General features: G+C 30.1%; 3 protein-coding genes across 3 annotated transcripts; 2 read left to right on the top strand and 1 right to left on the bottom strand.

Moving 5' to 3' along the window:
* Positions 1 to 300: 300 nt before the first annotated feature.
* On the top strand, positions 301 to 8,496 carry LOC123004667 (coiled-coil domain-containing protein 93). The gene is made up of 10 exons (XM_044398070.1): positions 301 to 590; positions 637 to 903; positions 949 to 1,060; positions 4,808 to 5,077; positions 5,126 to 5,209; positions 5,257 to 5,468; positions 5,513 to 5,629; positions 7,341 to 7,543; positions 7,594 to 7,714; positions 8,192 to 8,496. The coding sequence occupies exons 2-10, from the start codon at positions 638 to 640 to the stop codon at positions 8,433 to 8,435; spliced, it is 1,629 nt and encodes a 542-aa protein (XP_044254005.1). The 5' UTR covers positions 301 to 590; position 637; the 3' UTR covers positions 8,436 to 8,496.
* Positions 8,497 to 12,483: 3,987 nt separating this feature from the next.
* LOC123004465 lies at positions 12,484 to 13,926 on the top strand. The gene is made up of 2 exons (XM_044397769.1): positions 12,484 to 12,618; positions 12,667 to 13,926. The coding sequence occupies exons 1-2, from the start codon at positions 12,604 to 12,606 to the stop codon at positions 13,906 to 13,908; spliced, it is 1,257 nt and encodes a 418-aa protein (XP_044253704.1). The 5' UTR covers positions 12,484 to 12,603; the 3' UTR covers positions 13,909 to 13,926.
* A 2,357-nt stretch (positions 13,927 to 16,283) lies between these two features.
* Positions 16,284 to 17,004, bottom strand: LOC123016309 (nucleoside diphosphate kinase). Its single transcript, XM_044416629.1, has 2 exons — positions 16,702 to 17,004; positions 16,284 to 16,650 (listed from the first exon to the last, which is right to left on the bottom strand). Exons 1-2 carry the CDS (start codon positions 16,873 to 16,875, stop codon positions 16,315 to 16,317), a joined length of 510 nt encoding a protein of 169 aa, XP_044272564.1. The 5' UTR covers positions 16,876 to 17,004; the 3' UTR covers positions 16,284 to 16,314.
* Between the last annotated feature and the right edge of the window lie 1,658 nt (positions 17,005 to 18,662).

Raw genomic sequence — 18,662 nt, 5'->3', positions numbered from 1 at the left:
TAAATTTTATTAAGTTTAAGACCACCCAATTCCTCTTTTTGTAATAATTTGTTGCAATAACTACTACAATTTTTAAGTATTCCGTCATAATGTTGAAATAATCGAAAATTCGGCCGCATGAAACTTCGGTTGTCTATCGTTTGCTAAATTTTTTTATTTTATTTATTATACACAAATTAAAGTATAAATAAAAACGGATAACTAACAATTGTAAGTTTTATACCATACACAGTTAATTATGTATTTTTTCATAAAGTTTAAATATTCTAAAATTAGGTCGTATGAAACTTCGGTTGTCCATCACCTGTCACTTGTCACTTGTCATTTTAATAACAATTCTTTTCACACAAATTAAATCAAAACACAGAGCAAGTAATTAACAAACAGTTGTAATTTCCAATAATATGTACACGTTAATTAAAAAACACCACATTTCTGTCAAACTGGTGGTGTGTCCAGTTCCAAAAATTTCAGTTCTGTGATAGTGACCCATTGGGGTGATTTTTTTAATTACTGAAGAAGAAATAACGAGTTTATCAGGGTTAACCCCGTTATCATAACAGTTACAAACAAAAAAACAAAATAATCAGGTAAGAAATGTCTTTTTTGTCTTTATTTTCCTAATTCGTTTTCAAGCATGTTTCAAAAATTCAAAAGCACCGATTTGCCCAAACAAGACTTAAACGACCACAAATTCGACGTTCGTGAAGATGAAGAACAGTCGGTGAAACTCCAAGAAATAATTGATTTACTAGTGGCTGCTGGATATTTCCGTGCAAGAATTAAGGGCCTCTCACCCTTCGATAAAGTCGTGGGGGGAATGACCTGGTGTATCGAATCTTGCAACGTAGACGTAGACGTTGACCTTTTATTTCAAGAAAACTCCACGATTGGGCAAAAAATGTAACTAAATCCCCCAACAAACCAATTTTTCACCGGTTTTTCTAGTGCATTAACCGAGAAAATCGTTATAGTATTGCCCAAATTGAAGTGCCCTCACAGTATCGAGCCACATCAAATACAAGGCTTGGACTTTATCCATATTTTCCCCGTGATACAAGTAATAACACAGGCCGACAAAAAAAAATCATATCGTGACAACTTGACAAATTATCCCAGGTGAATAAAAAGTATGGAACCAAACGTTTTTTGCTTAAACTATTTATTTTTTGAAAAAACTAATTGATGAGTGCTACAGTACTATAAAAATGTGATGATTTAACAAGAATAAAATTTTTCGAAATTTCCTTTTATTTTTGAGTTCTACAAAAAAAATTAATTTTTTTAAATGGCAACCCACTATAAAATCATTTTTCTCAAAAAAGCTATACTCTAAGGATTATTTTTAATTAAAAAAAAAAAAAAAAAATCACATTAATTGCAATTTTGACAAAAAAAAAATCGCATAACTCAAAAACAAAACAAAATTTCGTTCTGAAATTATGATCACATTTTTATATTACTTTAATTTATATTAATTATTATTTTCCGGAGGCAAATGATTAAAAATAAAACCGCTTGGTTCCATACTTTATATTCACCCTGTATATCATTTTGTTCGTCTCAGTGAAACAAATCAAATGCACTAAAAAAAATTTCAAAAAGTCCATTCACTTTCAACTAAATAATTTTTTTTCTAATTTAAATGAATTTGAAATACTTTAACTTTAAAAAATCATTACTCAATAACTATTAGGCCGATTTTTATTGACCAATTTTGTAGATGAGGTACGTTTCATCTTTAGTTGTTGCGAAAGAATTAAATAAGTTTTTTATAATTTATATTAAAAATCCTATTGTTATAAAACAACAAAATGTCAAAATATGACTGAAAATTTCATTATTATCATTGTGATAAAAGAAAAAAACAATTACAATACAAAAAGTAAGAAACTAAGCATTTTTTCAATCATTTGTCGTCAGAAAAGTGAAAAAAATTGTTTTGTTTCAACTTAAATGAAATTTTTATCGATAAAAATTTAATAAAATTTACATAGATAGTTGTAACCCTTAGATAACAGCCTTAGTAAAAAAAATAAAGTAAAATCTGTGATAATATAATTAAAATAAAAAATTACTTTTTTTACATTTTTTACTGTTTTATAGGTATTTTGAAACTATAAATTAGGCTCTCATAATGAGAGCTTTTTTGTTTTTAAATTAAAACAGTTTAAAACAGGCCAAAATTACTTCAATTTCGATGTATTTCGACTTATTTTGACAAAATTTTAAGAAATAAAAAAGTTTGTAAGGCCAAAATCGCTTGAAATAGCCAAAATAATCCATTTTGAGCATAATTCGATGACGAAATCTTAGAGAATAAATTGACTCCAAAGCAATGTAAATCTATTGAAAAAAATCAAAATAGTTGATTTTATTTTATTGCGTAATTTATATCAAAACCTTGCAAATTTAACATGTTTCTGCCCCAATTTCATACAAAATCGTAGAAAACAGGTCAATTTTAGGCGTTTTTCAGTTTTTTAAATGAAATCTCGCAAAATTAAAAAAAATAGTTAACAAACGAGCARAACATGATTGAAAAAGACCAAATAACGACAATTTAGATCTAATTTGGTAATTTTTTAGCTAGTTTTAATAAAATCTTGGAAAATAAGTAAGTCCCTGGCCCAAAAACTTACTGTTTTTTGAGGATTTTGTAGCTGTAATGATAGAAGCTTTTTTTATTTAAAAATGAGCTAAATGGACTTATTTTGAGAAAATTTTAGAAAATATTTTTTTATAAAAGCAAAATCTCTTGAAGAAAGCCAATTTGAGCATAATTCAGTGATTTTCCGGCTTATTACGACAAATTATATATAAAAAAAAATGCTTCAAAAACGAGAAAATAAGTTTTTTATAATTTACGTTAAAAATCTCATTGTTATAAAACAATAAAATGTCAAAATATGACTGAAAATTTATTATTACCATTGTGATAAAAGAAAAAACAATTACACTACAAAAAGTAAGAAACTAAGCATTTTTTCAATCATTTGTCGTCAGAAAAGTGAAAAAAATTGTTTTATTTCAACTTAAATGAAATTTTTATCGGTAAAAATTGAATAAAATGTGCCTAGATAGTTGTAACCCTTAGATAACAGCCTTAGTAAAAAAAAATACAAAAATCAGTAAAACCTGTGATAATATAATTAAAATAAAAAATTACTTTTTTTACATTTTTTACTGTTTTATAGGTATTTTGAAACTATAAATTAGGCTCTCATAATGAGAGCTTTTTTGTTTTTAAATTAAAACAGTTTAAAACAGGCCAAAATTACTTCAATTTCGATGTATTTCGACTTATTTTGACAAAATTTTAAGAAATAAAAAAGTTTGTAAGGCCAAAATCGCTTGAAATAGCCAAAATAATCCATTTTGAGCATAATTCGATGACGAAATCTTAGAGAATAAATTGACTCCAAAGCAATGTAAATCTATTGAAAAAAATCAAAATAGTTGATTTTATTTTATTGCGTAATTTATATCAAAACCTTGCAAATTTAACATGTTTCTGCCCCAATTTCATACAAAATCGTAGAAAACAGGTCAATTTTAGGCGTTTTTCAGTTTTTTAAATGAAATCTCGCAAAATTAAAAAAAATAGTTAACAAACGAGCARAACATGATTGAAAAAGACCAAATAACGACAATTTAGATCTAATTTGGTAATTTTTTAGCTAGTTTTAATAAAATCTTGGAAAATAAGTAAGTCCCTGGCCCAAAAACTTACTGTTTTTTGAGGATTTTGTAGCTGTAATGATAGAAGCTTTTTTNCCCTGGCCCAAAAACTTACTGTTTTTTGAGGATTTTGTAGCTGTAATGATAGAAGCTTTTTTATTTAAAAATGAGCTAAATCATTTCAAACAAGCCAATTTCGATATAATTCAAAGATTTTTGGACTTATTGTGAGAAAATTTTAGAAAATATTTTTTTTTATAAAAGCGAAATCGCTTGAAGAAAGCCAATTTGAGCATAATTCACTGATTTTCCGGCTTATTACGACAAATTATATATAAAACAATGCCTCAAAAACGAGAAAATAAGTTTTTTATAATTTATGTTAAAAATATATTATAGAACAAAATATGACTAAAAATTCATCATTTTCAGAACAAAAAACTCTTTATTTGCTTTAATTAGTACGTAGATACTCTTTGTTTGTTTTAAGTAAAGAAACAGTTTTTGTTTATTCTAATTAGAACAAAAAAGGTGCAATTGGCCATTTTTAAGCAAAAGAGGATTTTTAAAACAAATACTTTTATAAAAATGCAATTTTAAGTAAGATTAACATGCATTTTTCTATATGGCGCAATGCCTGAATATCAAACCTTAACTTCAAAAAATCATATCTTGAAAACCACTCGGTATATTATTTTAAAAATTTGGATTTGAACTAATAAAAAGATGCTCTACACGAAGGTTATGAAGAAGAAAAAAATTACTCGTAGGGTTTTTCTTAGATTACTTCGATTTACTTCGAACTTCTTATATTTAATATTTAATTTCAAATTGCATATCATTCTAAAGGGCAAATCCATCACTTTAGAATGGTCTTTATTTGAAGGAAATCGGCCTAATAGATACTGAGTAACGATTTTTTAAAGTTAAAGTATTTCAAATTCATTTAAATTAGAAAAAAAATATTTAGCTGAAAGTGTATGGCCTTTTTGAATTTTTCTTAAGTGCATTTGATTTGTTTCACTGAGACGAACAAAATGATATATAATTTATCACGACATGATTTTTTTTTGTCAGCCTGGGTAATCCTCTCAATGAAATGTTTTGGTAAAATAATTTGTTTCAGTGGCTTGTAAAAAGGTCCCTAGAATTCAGACAAGAAATGTCGGAGTTTGTGAGAAAATATGCCGTCAATCAATACCACAAAGCTTTTGGTCGCAACACAAAAAAAGAGACAAATATTTTGAAAAATATAAACCTTGTGAACGAGATTTATGCCCCGAAAAGGTACTACAAGCGAAAAAATGCCCCGCCCCCTGAAATACAAGCTCAAGTCCAAATCACACTCCTTGAATATGGAAACGCCACTAAACATAACATTGAAACTTTAACTAATGTAAGTTGGGTTTGTGTTCATTTCAAGTCATAAATAAATTCTCAACAGGAAAGTGTGGAACATGAGGATTTAAACACTGAAGATTTAAAAAATCTCGCAGAACATTACACTTCCCTACAGTTGGAATTTAAGGTAAGTTAATTTTGGGGTTTTTCGTTTTGAAAATTGATTTTGTCCAGACTGGTGGTTTGAAACACTTACAAGAAAAACAAAAAGCGACTCTTGAGGAACAGCTTCGTATAATTACCGAAAAATGTGATAAACTCGCCACTAAAAAATCCACACTCCATGAGAAATTGACCAATATTGAAGCACAAGACCAAGAAATCAAAACTAAAATTCAAGATTTGAGTGCTAAAATCAAGGAGTTGAAACAAAATGAGAATGACAAGTTGGTATAAAAACTGTTTAATTCAGTCTTAATTGGAATTTCAGGACACGAATTGAAGAAGTGGAAGAGTTGGTGATGCTTAACGAAAATTTGAAAATGCAAGAAAGTCAGTTTCGGGAGTATTGTAAGAGGGAAATGGCCCAACTTCAAAAAAAAATTGAGTCAGTATGATCTATTATTAAAACGTGATAGCTTGAACACTCTCACACCCGTGTAAAACGTTAATTTAACCATCTTTGTCACACAATAGCAATTGTTTGCAAAAATTTTAAATCACTAAAAGTAGAAAACGGCGAAAGGTAGAGATTGAGTAAAAGTGAAAAACAATAATTCATTCATAATTCTTCAAAGTATTAGAGTTTTACAGAGAAAAACAGGCCTAAAAGTGCATAAATTTTAAGTTTTCAATCAATCTGACACTTTTGACAGTTGGATTTGCCTAAAATGAGAATAATAAAAAACAGAAACATTAAAACAAAGAAAAGCAAATCTATTAAAAAAATTAAAATTGATTTACTTTTTTCATCAAATTTTCTGATAATTTAAAAGTTTTTTTTACAAAATTAATACAATATAGTAGGTACTCATTTTGTCAAATACTGTGTTTTAGTTTGTCATTAGCTAATTTAAAAGCAAACCAAAAACAAAAAATATCAGAATAAGATAATTTGCGAAAGCAGAACAATTTGATGACAAAAATGGTTTGAAAGAAAGTTTAAAAAAAGACAAAGCGACGTTAAAAACATTCAAGATAGAGTTTACAAAAAATAAGAAAGAAAGAAATAAAGTTGAAAAATTGAAAACAAGGATGTTAAAAGAAAGCACAACATAAGAAAGAATAAAAATATGGAGAAACGAATATTGGACTTAAAAGTAGAAAAATGTAGGACAGAAATATCGGAGAAAGAAGGAAATTATAAACAGTATCACAAATGGATAAAAGTAATCAAAAAAATCGAAAAAACAAAAAACCTGAAAGTAATTTAATATAACTAAATAGAGAGACTAAATGAAACAAGAAAATAGTAAACAGAAAAAACAGAAAAATACAAAAGTGTAATGGTGAAAATATGAGGAAACATTAATTAATTTCGGTGGCAAACAAGTCGGAAAAATAATTGTTTCTTGAGCATTTTATGTCTATTTAATGATATTGATGAACTAGTTTCTTTAGCAAAATGTATTGTGAATTAATACAATTGTTACAAAATCTTTATTTTGGAACTTTTATAGCGATTTTATTGCGTGTTGCAGCCATTCATTCCACGACTCAATTTTCTTTTTTACAATTTTATAGTTAGGTTTCACGAAAGCAAACTCAATTTTCTTGGCAGTCGTTTGCAGAACGTTGTTATATTTTCAATTTATAGATTTTTTGTTGATATGTCTCGTCATAACAGTGATTTATCCAACATCAGAAAACTGAAATACGCATTTTTATGTTAAATATTCAACAAATTGTAAGATAATTACGGAAATTATTCATGATTCAATGTGAAACTTGTTTGGACGTGAAAAATAACAATTAAGTGAACTAAAAACTAACAAAACTAAACAGGAAGACTAAATGAAACAAGAAAATAGTAAACAAAAAAAAAACAGAAAAATACAAAAGTCTAATGTGAAAATATGAGGAAACATTAATTGAATTCCATTTTTCTCTTAGAATTAATTTCGGTGGCAAACAAGTTTTATTATTAATTAAAATTCTGGTCTTTGTGGGAATTGTGACATTGACAATTGTTTAAAAAAATGGACTGTAGATATACGAATACGTGATTCAATACCCAAAGGCTGATAAAAACCAGCGTTGCACTATAAACATTTGGAGAATTTGGATTTTAGTTTGTGATTTGTGCTATTTTGTTCTAGGGAAATCAAAAATGGGGAAACGGTGGTGGAAAATGATACAGATAAGATACCAGAAGAATTAATAGAAAATGTGAGGGTGATTCGTTTGCATTTGGCGAAACGTAACAGAACAGTGGCTGCTTTGCGTCGACAAATTGATGATGTTCCCAATAGGCCCGAGTTGGCTCAATACCAACGAAGATTTCTCGAGTTGTACAATCAAGGTATCATTATTTTTTTGCAATTTTTTCTTAATTATCATTTCTAATTTCAGTTTCTGCAAAGCATAAAGAAACGAAACAATACTTCACACTTTACAATACTCTAGAAGATACGAAATTCTACATGAAGAAAGAGTTGTCGTTGCTTAACTCAGTTTCTGATAGCTATCCCGAGTAAGTTGTAAAAGGAGCAAAATTAGTGATTTTTGGCAAACAGGGTTTTAAATGAAAGTTTTTGTATTGGTAGCACTGAGTGACACTGAAGTGTCAAGTTTCTCTTCCTAAAACAGCTTTTCACACAGCCAACCTTTTGGAAGTTTGCAAAAACAGTTTGTTTCACATGAACATAACCTCAAACTATGATGAATGACATACCGGTGAAAAGTGATTCCTTCGGGCCTAAATCTCGTATTTCTACACCATTTCACTGCACACGACATCTTGTGTATCAATTTTCAACAAATGCAATTGAATTTTCTTCTCAAAAGTGTTAATTACTTTACAAATGTCATAAAATTATTTTAAATTTAAAATCATTACACCGTGGAGTAAGTGGAAGAAAATAATAAATTCCCTAGCCGAGAAAATTTAAAATTGAAAAAGAAGTTTTGTGTATCACTCAAAACTAATTATTTCATGTTACTATTTTAGGGCTATGCTGTCGGCTAGTGGCAAAGAAGAATTTCTGAAACAGTTTCAAAATATCGTCGAAGGGGTGAAACACTCAAAGGAAAAAGTTGAGAGGAAATTAGTGGATGAGAAGCGAAAAAGGGATCAGTTAAGTGCAGCTTTACAAGTCTTGATAGAGCAGCAAAGAAAATACGTTGCTGCAATTCGTCAATTGAGTATTGAATGTAAAAAACATGAAGCTCTTGTAGCTGAATATAAATGTTGAATTTTATAAGTGTGTATGTTAAAAATATTCTTTACCTATATTTAATAAATTTGATACTTGGGAAACTGTTTTTCTCCAACCTAATAAACATAGTTTAAAATTGGTTCTAAAAATTGTAATTCAGAAATTAAAAAAAGATTAGACAATAAATAAACAGTTGAAGTTATTAAAAAAATTAGAAAACGACTTCCAAAAATAGTCATTTTGGGATGTCTAAAACTAAGAGGTTTTTTTACAATTTTGAGATTTCTCTTAATGATTTTCATGGGTTTAATTTTTGGTGGTTTTAAAGTAAAAAATCTGGATATCGCAATTCTGGATTTAAATTTCCATTTTTTGAAGTGGAGGTACTATATCAGATGTGATTTTTGACTCGTTTTCAGCTTAAAAATCCACTTAAACTTCCAAAAAAGGCAAAAATAACACCATTTCCGGCAAGATTATGTGATTTTTCGACTTGTTTTTAACAAAACTTTGTGAAATAATATGGTCGTTGCATCCATCGGAGTTTGTGTTTTTTTACTTTTATTACGTTTACAAAGAAGCGATCCGTCAATAAAATTCATTTGGAAAAGTTTGAAATACCATAAAATTTTGGGTAGAATTTAAACCCGAGAAAAATTCCCGCTTTACTACGTAACAATCCCAAAAGCAATGGCAAGTGGAATAATATGGCGGATGTTTAAATGTACTCATTTTTGGCACCATAATTATTATTGTATACACAGAACACAAATATTAAAATAAACAAACACTAAAATATAACCTAAAATATAACAGATTTGCAATCTGCATTACCGACATTCAAACAGCCAATGAGCGCAAAGCTGGATTATTACCTCACAGCAAATAAAACGCGCGCGTTTTGAATTTATTTTATTTTACGAGTTTTTGATATTTTTTTCTACTAAAATTAAGTTCTCAAAAAATATATATATATACAGGGTGCGCCAGAACTCGCGCCCCAGAGAAAAATGTCATATAAGGTAAGATACTAGCAACATGGAAAAAATGTTAAAAAAAATTTATCTATAAAAATTTCGAAGTTATGAGGGTTTAAAGTTTGCTTTTTGACTTTATTTATTTCTGTTAGAAAAATAATTTTACAAGTTTTTTTGCTATAGGCTATTAAAAGAGGAAACAAAGAAGTTGTATCCTAAATTGTAACTCTGTTTAATGTTATTTGTGGCTTTTATTGGCAAATTTTTTGTGCCTTTACTAAATAATTGTAAAAAAACATATACAAGATCATCAGTATCATTAAATAGACATAAAAAAATGTCAAATGTCAAAAAATAAATGTCAAAATTTTTTGACAGATAGAATTTTTTAAACATTTTTTTCATGTTCCTGGTATCTTACCTTACTTGGAAATTTTCTCTGGGGCGCGAGTTCTGGCGCACCCTGTATATATATATAGGTCAATTATTATTTAATAAAGATACAGAATATGCAATAAAAAAATATGTGCAACGACCCAATTGCGTTTATTCTAGCTGAAAACTGTACTTACAAAATTATTTAAAAAAGCAAAAGTAAATTGTCAGTTTAAAAAGTGAAAATTGTGAAATTTTAAATAAAACCTAGAGCAAATTCCATACAAACCTAAGCAGCTTTAAATTATCTATTTCATAGAGTAAAATAAAAAATGAGCAATTTTAAAACTTGTATTTTTTCAAAAATAGTATATTATGTAATAATACGAGTTTTATGTTGTGCACGAAATGTCTAAGCAGTTTATAAAACGTGTTGCATACTATACTTTATCTACGACCAAATAAAACAAATTACTTTAATTCAACGAAGTATTTTTCTTACGCTGAATGCCAAACTAATCAACGTCAAACTACCAACTTGATTTAGGACTAGATCATGGAATAAGAGAGGAAATACATATTTACACACCTCTGGTGATTTATTGCAGAATAATATGCTTATTGATGTTATAGAATAATAATTGTAAGATTAATTACTCGATAAGTCAGTTTTATATCCTTGGACCATTGTGAAAACAGCCCAAGGGACATACTTTCTTTGACAGTAGTGTTTATTTGTTCATATTTTCTTCTCCTTATGGGATAATTTCCAATATTTTATCTTATTTATATGAAAGTGGAATTTTTTTAACATTGGATTGTAAAAATGATTCACACTGCTTTAAAACTGTCAATTTTTTTTTATAAGAAAAGCATCCTGGTTGTTTCTAAATTTGCATATGTCGTTTGAAACTATTAGTCTAATATATTTAATATCTCTTATTGATTTTTAAATCAATCAATGTTTGAATTCCTCAGCCTTGAAAAGAAAATGACGAAATATTTTTTCAAGTGATTTAATGCCGACAAAAGCAAAAGGATTTTATTTATTTATTGAAAAAAAGTACTTAAGAGCCAACTGTTTGGTATTACCGCGTCAATTGACGGTCTAATAGAAAAAAAAAAATCACTGATAAATTTTCTGAAATTCCAATGTTTTGTTTACGAAATTATCATTATAACAAAAAAGAAATCGCTGTCAATGTGCTAATTACAAAATGAAGCTTTACAATACACTAAATTCAAATAAAAGCTTTAGAAATTTTTAACGACCTTGGCAGAAAAATGGTTCACAATAGATAAAAAATGTGAACACATCATGATCATTACAAAATCTAATAATTAATAATTAATTAATCATAATTATTATAATAAAGAGTTATTTTAACCTTTTAAAAATTCAAGGAAGATGTCCAAAAGAATCGAACGGTGTACCTAAATTAATTAAAATAAAAACCATTTTCTTTTCTTGTAATGATTTTCATTTTGACACTTTTTAGTAAAATTTAATAAATTATGCTTTGTAATTATTTTATGGCAAAACTTCTATTCTAAATACCCTAATTCAGAGAGCTTCTTGGTTAAAGTTAAAAAAAAAATCGTTGTCACGTAAAACCAGAAAATTCCAAGTGATTCATTCGTACATTAGAATTCAAATTATCATTTTTTATAGATTAAAAATGCAAAATCCTTGAAAAATACAACCACACATTAGGCCGATATGGTCGAGAAGAAACAGGTTTTTGACATATGGAACTCAGATTAAAATTTACACCAGGATTTTAGTTCCAAAAATAACGCATCATACAGGTGGTCCGGAAAGTCGCGCACCTCCCCAAGAGCAATAAAAAAATGTTTGAAAAATTCTATCTCTGAAAAAAATTTGACATTTGACATTTTTTATGTCTATTTGATGATACTGTTTTTTCATAATTATTTAATAAAGATACAAAAATTTTGCCAATAAAAGCAAAATAAAATACAGCTAAACCGCTTGAGAATATCACAAATTCTTTATTTCCACCTAAAATTCGGATTGAAGAAATTATTTTTATAAAAAACATTAATTTCGAATAAATTCAGTATTAAAAGCGAGCAAAATTCAATTGAAAATAGCTCAAACTGCTTTATTTCAGCCTAAGATTGGAATTGAAGCTGTTATTTTTATAAAAATACATTAATTTTGAATAAATTCTGTATTAAAATCGAGCAAAATTGGATTGAAAATAGCTCAAGTTGCTTTATTTTCCGGACATTCTGTATTTAACTAATAAAACGTTAGTCAAAAATCTCGATTAAATAAAACGTCCTTACGTTAGAGAAAGGTATTGACAGAACTTAATGTGTGTACAATAAATTATGGAAGATTTAAAATTTAAACAATGATTTTTAAACGTACCAATTACAAAAGTAAGCACTCAGCTAATTGAATTTTTGACCACACAAAAAATTATAACAAGTGTTTTAAAGTCAATACACCTACCTTTCAACGATAAAGTAAACATTAAACAAATCCGAGTACAATCATGAATGAAATCCAAATACTTTTCCGGTATTTGCTAAGCAAATAATTTAATCCGACAAATAATTTTTTTTTCAAACGAGTCGAATTGTCTCAACGATCAAACTTGAATGATTTTATAATAACATCTGAGGTAATCACCGCTGAGCCATCTGTAGTATTTATTAACCGCAAGGTTAAGAATTTTAGTGCTTCTTTTTATTTATTCATCTAAATGTTAACCTATGGCAGTGATGAACAGGTATATGTCCTTGTTATAAGGATGTTTAGAAGGGTGGGGACAATGCCTTATAAATAAAATTAATGACTATCGTAGCAATTCATAATTAAAATGAAGCTTTCAGTGGTAAGTTCAAAAAAATTTCAGTTTTGTGGTACCAACACACATTTTCAGCTAATTTCAGTACTTGCACCTCTAGTCGCATGCGACGTGAGTCACCTCGGGTACCAATACAACGTCCCAGCGACCAGCTACGACGTACCCTTTGGGTCCATTGGTAATTTACACCATGACCGGCAGTACTACCACGTTAACAAACTTGGGACAACCCCTGCCTCAATCCTGCAAACCCCCATCCACGAGTTCACCCCCTTCACAGGGGGAGAAACGTACCATTCGTTCATAAACCAACGAGGGCCGGTTTTGGACTCCTTTAACAACGTAGTCCCAACTGTTAGTTCCACCCCAGGCCCGGTTTTGGACTCATTTAACAACGTAGTCCCAACCCCAGGCCCGGTTTTGGACTCATTTAACAACGTAGTCCCAACTGTTAGTTCAACTCCAGGCCCGGTTTTGGACTCACGAGGCCAAACTTCGGACGTGGAAGTCCAAAAACACTTATACTTCTTCTCCGCTCCTGAAGAACCCGAAGAAGTCAAACCGAGGATTATTGTCCCCCCTGCCCCCGCTAAGAAAAATGTCAAAGTCTTGTTTATCAAAGCGCCGACTTTCCGTACTTCCCCTGTTGAAATTCCAGTGTTGCCACAGAATGAAGATAAGACTTTGGTCTACGTTTTGGTGAAGAAACCGGAAGAAGGAACGATTATTCTTCCCACTCAACCGCCTACTAAACCTACCAAACCTGAAGTGTATTTTATCAAATATAAGACACAGAAGGAGGCCGAAGAGGCCATTTCGCATGTGCAGAGTGGTGGAGGAGGTGATGTTTCTCTTAGTGCTAATTCAGTTGATGATCATAATTTTCTCAGTGGGATTCAGGAGAGTGATTTGAGTCAGAAATTGGGGCCTGATGTTGGGTTTAACCAACAGCAAGGTTTTGGGGGCTTTGTGGGGCCTAAAATAGATTCCTTTTCGACGACTTTGAGTCCCTTGGGGGTTGTCTCGACGACGCCTTCGACCATTGGGGTGCATCAAGGCTTTGGGGGCTTTGGGAGCTTTGCGGGGCCCAAAATTGATTCCTTTTCGACGACTTTGAGTCCTTTGGGGGTTGTCTCGACGACGCCTTCGACCATTGGGGTGCATCAAGGCTTTGGGAGCTTTGCGGGGCCCAAAATTGATTCCTTTTCGACGACTTTGAGTCCTTTGGGGGTTGTCTCGACGACCCCTGCGACGATTTTGCAAGGGGGTGGGATTCATCAGGTTTATGGGCCTCCGCAGAAACGGTCTTATCATTGAATAAATAAATTTTGTGATACGAAACTGTGTTTTTTTTTTCGAAAAATTTTTACAAGAGTGATCTAATAGGTCAAAATTGAAGACTTTTGTTACTACCTGGTGATGTCGTCATCTATTTGGGATCACAAAAAATTTTGAACTCTATTATGGTTTCACCTTGACTTCTCTCGAATCGATCATTGACTTAGTTAGTCTGAATTTTTGAAATAAATGTAATAAAAGAGAATTGAGTTATAACCCGAATTTTTGCAATAAATACAATAAAAGAGAATTGAGTTATAAAAGGGAGGTCAAAATTAATGTTGGACTCTTTAAGGAAGAAAAAGTGGGAGTGTTAAAGGAAGTGTTTTTCAGATGTTGGTGGAAAGGTCGGTTGACTCAAGAAATTCAAGACGGAACAAACTTTGACCTTTATTATGCGTTAATGTTGACACTGGACCAAAAAAATAATTGATTTGATTTTGTTGCAAATCGTAGAAATTGTTTGTCTAAAATTCTAATTTTAAAACTGGGAAAATTATGCAAGGATTCAAATTTAGTTTGTTTTTGATTCAAGGCAAATTAAAACAGTAAAAGTTATTTGTTTTTATTTAAGTTCAATTTGCTTTTTTTATATTCTCTTTAGGTCAACTTGTCGCTGAGATATCTGATTTTAAATGAAATTAAATTTAATTTGATTTAATTTGAAAAAAAAATCGAAAAAAATACTGCTGGGGGGTGTCAATTTTTAATTAATGCAATTATGTTGATATCAGTAAAATTAGGGTATGCGAAGACTGAAAATTGTCAGTTTCTTGAATTTTTGTACAAAATTTTGTTCTCTTAATTTTTTGGAGCAGAAAGAAATATTTTTATTTTATTAAAATGTGTATTATACATATTTATACAAAATACGGAAAAAATAACGAAGAAATTGCAATCTAAGAATTTAAAAAAATTTCAAAGAAAAAGCACATTGAAGGACATGTTGGCTGTAGTGGAAGTAAAAATTCATCCATTTTTGGTAAGAAAGATAAGAAAAATAAAAAACTACATTCTATTTCCTTCAAAGAAGCAAATTAAAAAAAAACTTTATTTGTATCAAATTAAGTGAAAAATCACAATAATTTATAGAAAAAAAAATTAGGAATTCTGCGAAAAGATGATAGAAAAAGTGACCAAATTTTATTTAGGTGCTCGATTCTGATAAAATAAAGAATTTACTCCATTTTTTTTAAATAAAATTGATAAATTTTCCTAGATTTTTTTCTAGAAAAAAAATTAAATTTGTGGGTATAATACCAAAGGTCCAAGTTTTCTGTTAAAAATATTGTAAATTTTAAATTGTAAAATTAAATAAATACTTACTGTTGCACTCAAAAATCACAAATTCACACACTTCACTTTGCAAAAAACAAAAAAAAAAAAATTAAGTGCACTAACCTTTATGGTATCTTTTTCTGCTACCCTTTGTAGCAATTTGCCTCTGCTTCTTACACGGACCTACTGAAAATAAAGAAACACAAAATCAGTTCAAAGTATCATTAAATTAGTTGAAAATATTAAATAAAATTTAAAAAGTGTAAGTTTTTCAAAAAAATTAAAAGTCATTGTTGACTTACCCTTTAATCCAGACCCTTGTAGCACGATTGTCTTGTCCATTTCCCCCATTGGCACTCACTTATCACTTGAAATTTTTAAAATCGCGCACTACTAAATGTCTTTTACCACTCGAAAATACACAACACAATTTTGCACTCAACTACCGATTCGTACCGGAGCTTGGCCAAGACTGACTTATTATTGTAATAATTTCCACAAAAACCATTTCATAACACTTCCGGTGTAAAAGGCCTTTGCTTACCATTTTTTGCGCCTTTTACACTTATTTACACAACAAACCGATTCACCTGACATGACGTCAGGATGCTTGCATCTGATTGGTTACGGAATAACGAACTTGTACTCGTCACTTTTCTGACACTTTAATGTAATTCAAGCTTTAACGTTAAAACGAATGACAATTTCAAATTAATGACAAAAATATGTACAACTTGTCAACTATATGATTGGCAGTAGCTAGAAATAAGGTTAACAGTCCTAAAGCATGCTTTACAATTTAATGTCACTCAAGTGACATTAACGACCAAAGTATTTTGTCTTCAACTGTACCGAGCATTTCCCTCACAAAATTTAAGCTAATCAGAAATTTGATGACAAATTATTTTTTTTAATTTCTTGTAATTTAAATTTTGTTCGGAAAATACCCAACCAATTGTAGACTTTTATTTTGTTGTGTAAAGTATGCAACCAGTAATTTACATCTGCATGAAAATAAGTCTACTTTCTCAACTTTCTAAAAATAGAAATCAACGAACTAGCAATCAATAGACACATTTTAATTTTTCACTTATTTATTGTAACAAGTTAATCCTCATACACCCATCCCTCATTAGCTGGCTTCCAATTGATCACCTCCTTCTCTGTGAACCACAATCCAATTTCCTTCTTCGCCGACTCAACCGAATCCGACCCGTGGATAATATTCCGCCCAACTTGTATGCAAAGGTCACCACGGATGGTTCCAGGGGCACTGTCGGCGGGGTTTGTAGCACCAAGCATCACACGTCCTGTCTTCACCACATTCAACCCTTCCCACACCATGGGCACCACAGGCCCACTACTCATGTACTTCACCAAACCGGGGAAAAAGGGCTTTGTGGCCAAATCGGCGTAATGCTTCTTGAGGAGCTCCTCCGAAGGCTGTGAACAAAAGAATTAATCTCAAATCCACGTCACTAGATAATTACCAACCCAGGTGAACTTAAGGGCCACTAATTTGAAGCCTTTCGACTCGAATCGCTTGATTATCTTCCCCACGAGGCCCCTTTGGACGCCATCAGGCTTGACCATAATGAAGGTTCTTTCACGTGCTTCCGCCATGGCTCTTGAAAATAACGAAAAGATTGACAGAATCGTACAGATCATACAACTAAACGTGGATTCGGCGAAAACCACGCGCGAGGATTTAATTCGGGGGCTATTTCGGGTTGAAACGAGGAACAACGTGGAACGAGTACAAGAGAGAGAAAAGAGGAAGGAAGGAGAAAGACGATTTCTTCCAAAAAGCAACATGTCCCTAAGAAAGTGCGCCAAATTTAAAACTCAAGAATTTAAGACGTCAATTAAGGTGGCACTCTCTGATTTTGGTCAAGTTTAACTACAGATATCTAACAAATTATAAAAGATACGACTTTGATTTTTTTATATGTTCATTTTGTCACCTTTTACTAATCATTTACCAAATTTTATTAATGTACTTAAACATACAACTGACAAAAAAAATCGTAAAGTTTCTTTGTTTCGAACACTGTTAATCTTGAGAACCATAATACGTAGACAAATGGCACTTGGACCAAACGAAAACGCAAAAAAATCTATTCAAATTGCCCACTTGAGGAAAAATTTGACCTTTAATTTAAAAGATACGTTTGATATCTACGTGAAAGGAAAGAAGTTTTTTGTGGGAAGTTTTTTTTCGTGATTAAATTGTCGTGCAGGGAGACAAAAAAGCAACATGTCGCGCCAAATTTAAAATTTGGGACGTGTTATTGATCTTTGTACTTGACCTGGAGAATTAAACTACTGTTTTAACAACAAATTTTGGTTCAGGGACAAGGCTAGTGTTTATTTTCAGCATTAGACTGTAAATTATAGTAATTAAGTAATTTTACACTAAAGCCACATTCTTAAATTATTTATTTTTTATGATGAAATCCTCAAAAGGTTAAATTTGTTGTGCCAAGCACCCAAAAAAAGATTTATGGTGCTTACCTTGCTACATAAGCTGCCATGTCTTATGTTATTCACGTATAAACATATTCTCTATTTGTTACTATAATAAATAATATCAGACTGCGTCTGTCATGACCTTAAATAGCAAACCAAAGTGTCCGATAATTTTTAACATTTATTATTTCTGTTATGTCTTGATAAGATTATTTTTCTTATACTCGTGTGTGTATCATGTGTTTTACACGATTTCTTATTATGTTTTATTTTCACTGCTCATTTTTAAAAACGACAAACTTGTGCTTTTTATGATTATGAGTAAGGCTCGGATTATATGCACAAAAAAATCGTAAAATATGCGCATATATACCAAAAAAAACTGGTAGTTTACTCAAAAAAAAATTCTTTAATTCTTGTAAGTCAAACATTTTTTCAACAAAAAAGTGTGATATTTACAAAAAAAAAAAAAGAATTTGCATGACAACAATTTTTGTAACAAGCTCGTTGTCTAAAAAAAATTTGTGGTAGGTTTCCATTAAAAAAAAAGTTACTATGTTTGTCTCGTAAATATAAACAATTAATTAATATTCAAAATTTTTTTTGAATAACATTTTCATAGCCATTGCACACCTATAAATTTATTTGCCAAAAAATTGATAATTTTGTCAGAATAAAACCGTTTCCAGACTTTTGGACCACTCTACGTATGCACGCATTTTCACAAAAATATGCACAAAATATTAAGAAATATGCAGACGTTTATTTTTTGAAAAAACTAATTGATGAATTATAAAGTTCTATAAAAATGTGATGTTTTATCAAAAATAAAATTTTTCGAAATTTTTATTATTTTGTTTCTGAGTTTTACAAAAATATTATTTTTTTTTAAATGGCAACCCACCAAAAAAAAACATTTTTTTCATGAAGTTCATGATCTAAGGGATTACAAATATCTACTTTTAAATTATTTTTTTACATACATA

Source organism: Tribolium madens, unplaced genomic scaffold (genome assembly GCF_015345945.1).
Source record: "Tribolium madens isolate multiple individuals breed KSU strain unplaced genomic scaffold, Tmad_KSU_1.1 Scaffold_11;HRSCAF=98;Tcas5.2_LG3b, whole genome shotgun sequence".
NCBI classification, from domain to species: Eukaryota; Metazoa; Arthropoda; class Insecta; order Coleoptera; family Tenebrionidae; genus Tribolium; species Tribolium madens.
This window is presented reverse-complemented; position numbering and strand designations above follow the sequence as displayed.